The following is a 279-nucleotide window of genomic DNA, read 5'->3' as shown; positions in this document are numbered from 1 at the left end:
CTGCTGCTGCTGCTGCCAAAACCGCCAGCTGCTGCTGCTGCTGCTGCTGCAAAGGATTGGCGGCGCTTCAGAGGAGCTCCGCAGCTGCTCCAGGAGCTGCACGCGGCTGCATTTAGTAAAATGGGGCCCTTGTGGCTTCTCTGCTGCTGCCCCTGCTGCTGCTGCTGCTCCTGCTGCTGCTGCTGCTCCTGCAGCTGCTGCTGCTCCTGCAGCTGCTGCTGTGGTTGGCGGTGCTGTTGCTACTGCAGCGGCACTGCGCCCACACTCCCCGGCAGCTCC

General features: G+C 64.9%; 1 protein-coding gene across 1 annotated transcript in view; it reads right to left on the bottom strand.

The window, feature by feature from the left end:
* The window catches only part of ETH_00038370 (uncharacterized protein), a gene marked incomplete at both ends in the record, with an annotated part of 2948 nt that overhangs the window by 2158 nt on the left and 511 nt on the right, over positions 1 to 279 (bottom strand). Inside the window, one exon of the mRNA XM_013374447.1 lies at positions 4 to 242. Within this exon, the coding sequence (XP_013229901.1) occupies positions 4 to 242 (239 nt within the window). The remainder of the gene's footprint in view (positions 1 to 3; positions 243 to 279) is intronic.

Source organism: Eimeria tenella, genomic scaffold (assembly GCF_000499545.2).
Source record: "Eimeria tenella Houghton genomic scaffold, Eth_scaff2046, whole genome shotgun sequence".
Taxonomy (NCBI): domain Eukaryota; phylum Apicomplexa; class Conoidasida; order Eucoccidiorida; family Eimeriidae; genus Eimeria; species Eimeria tenella.
The sequence above is the reverse complement of the archived record's forward strand: the minus strand, read 5'-3'. Positions and strand labels throughout refer to the sequence as shown.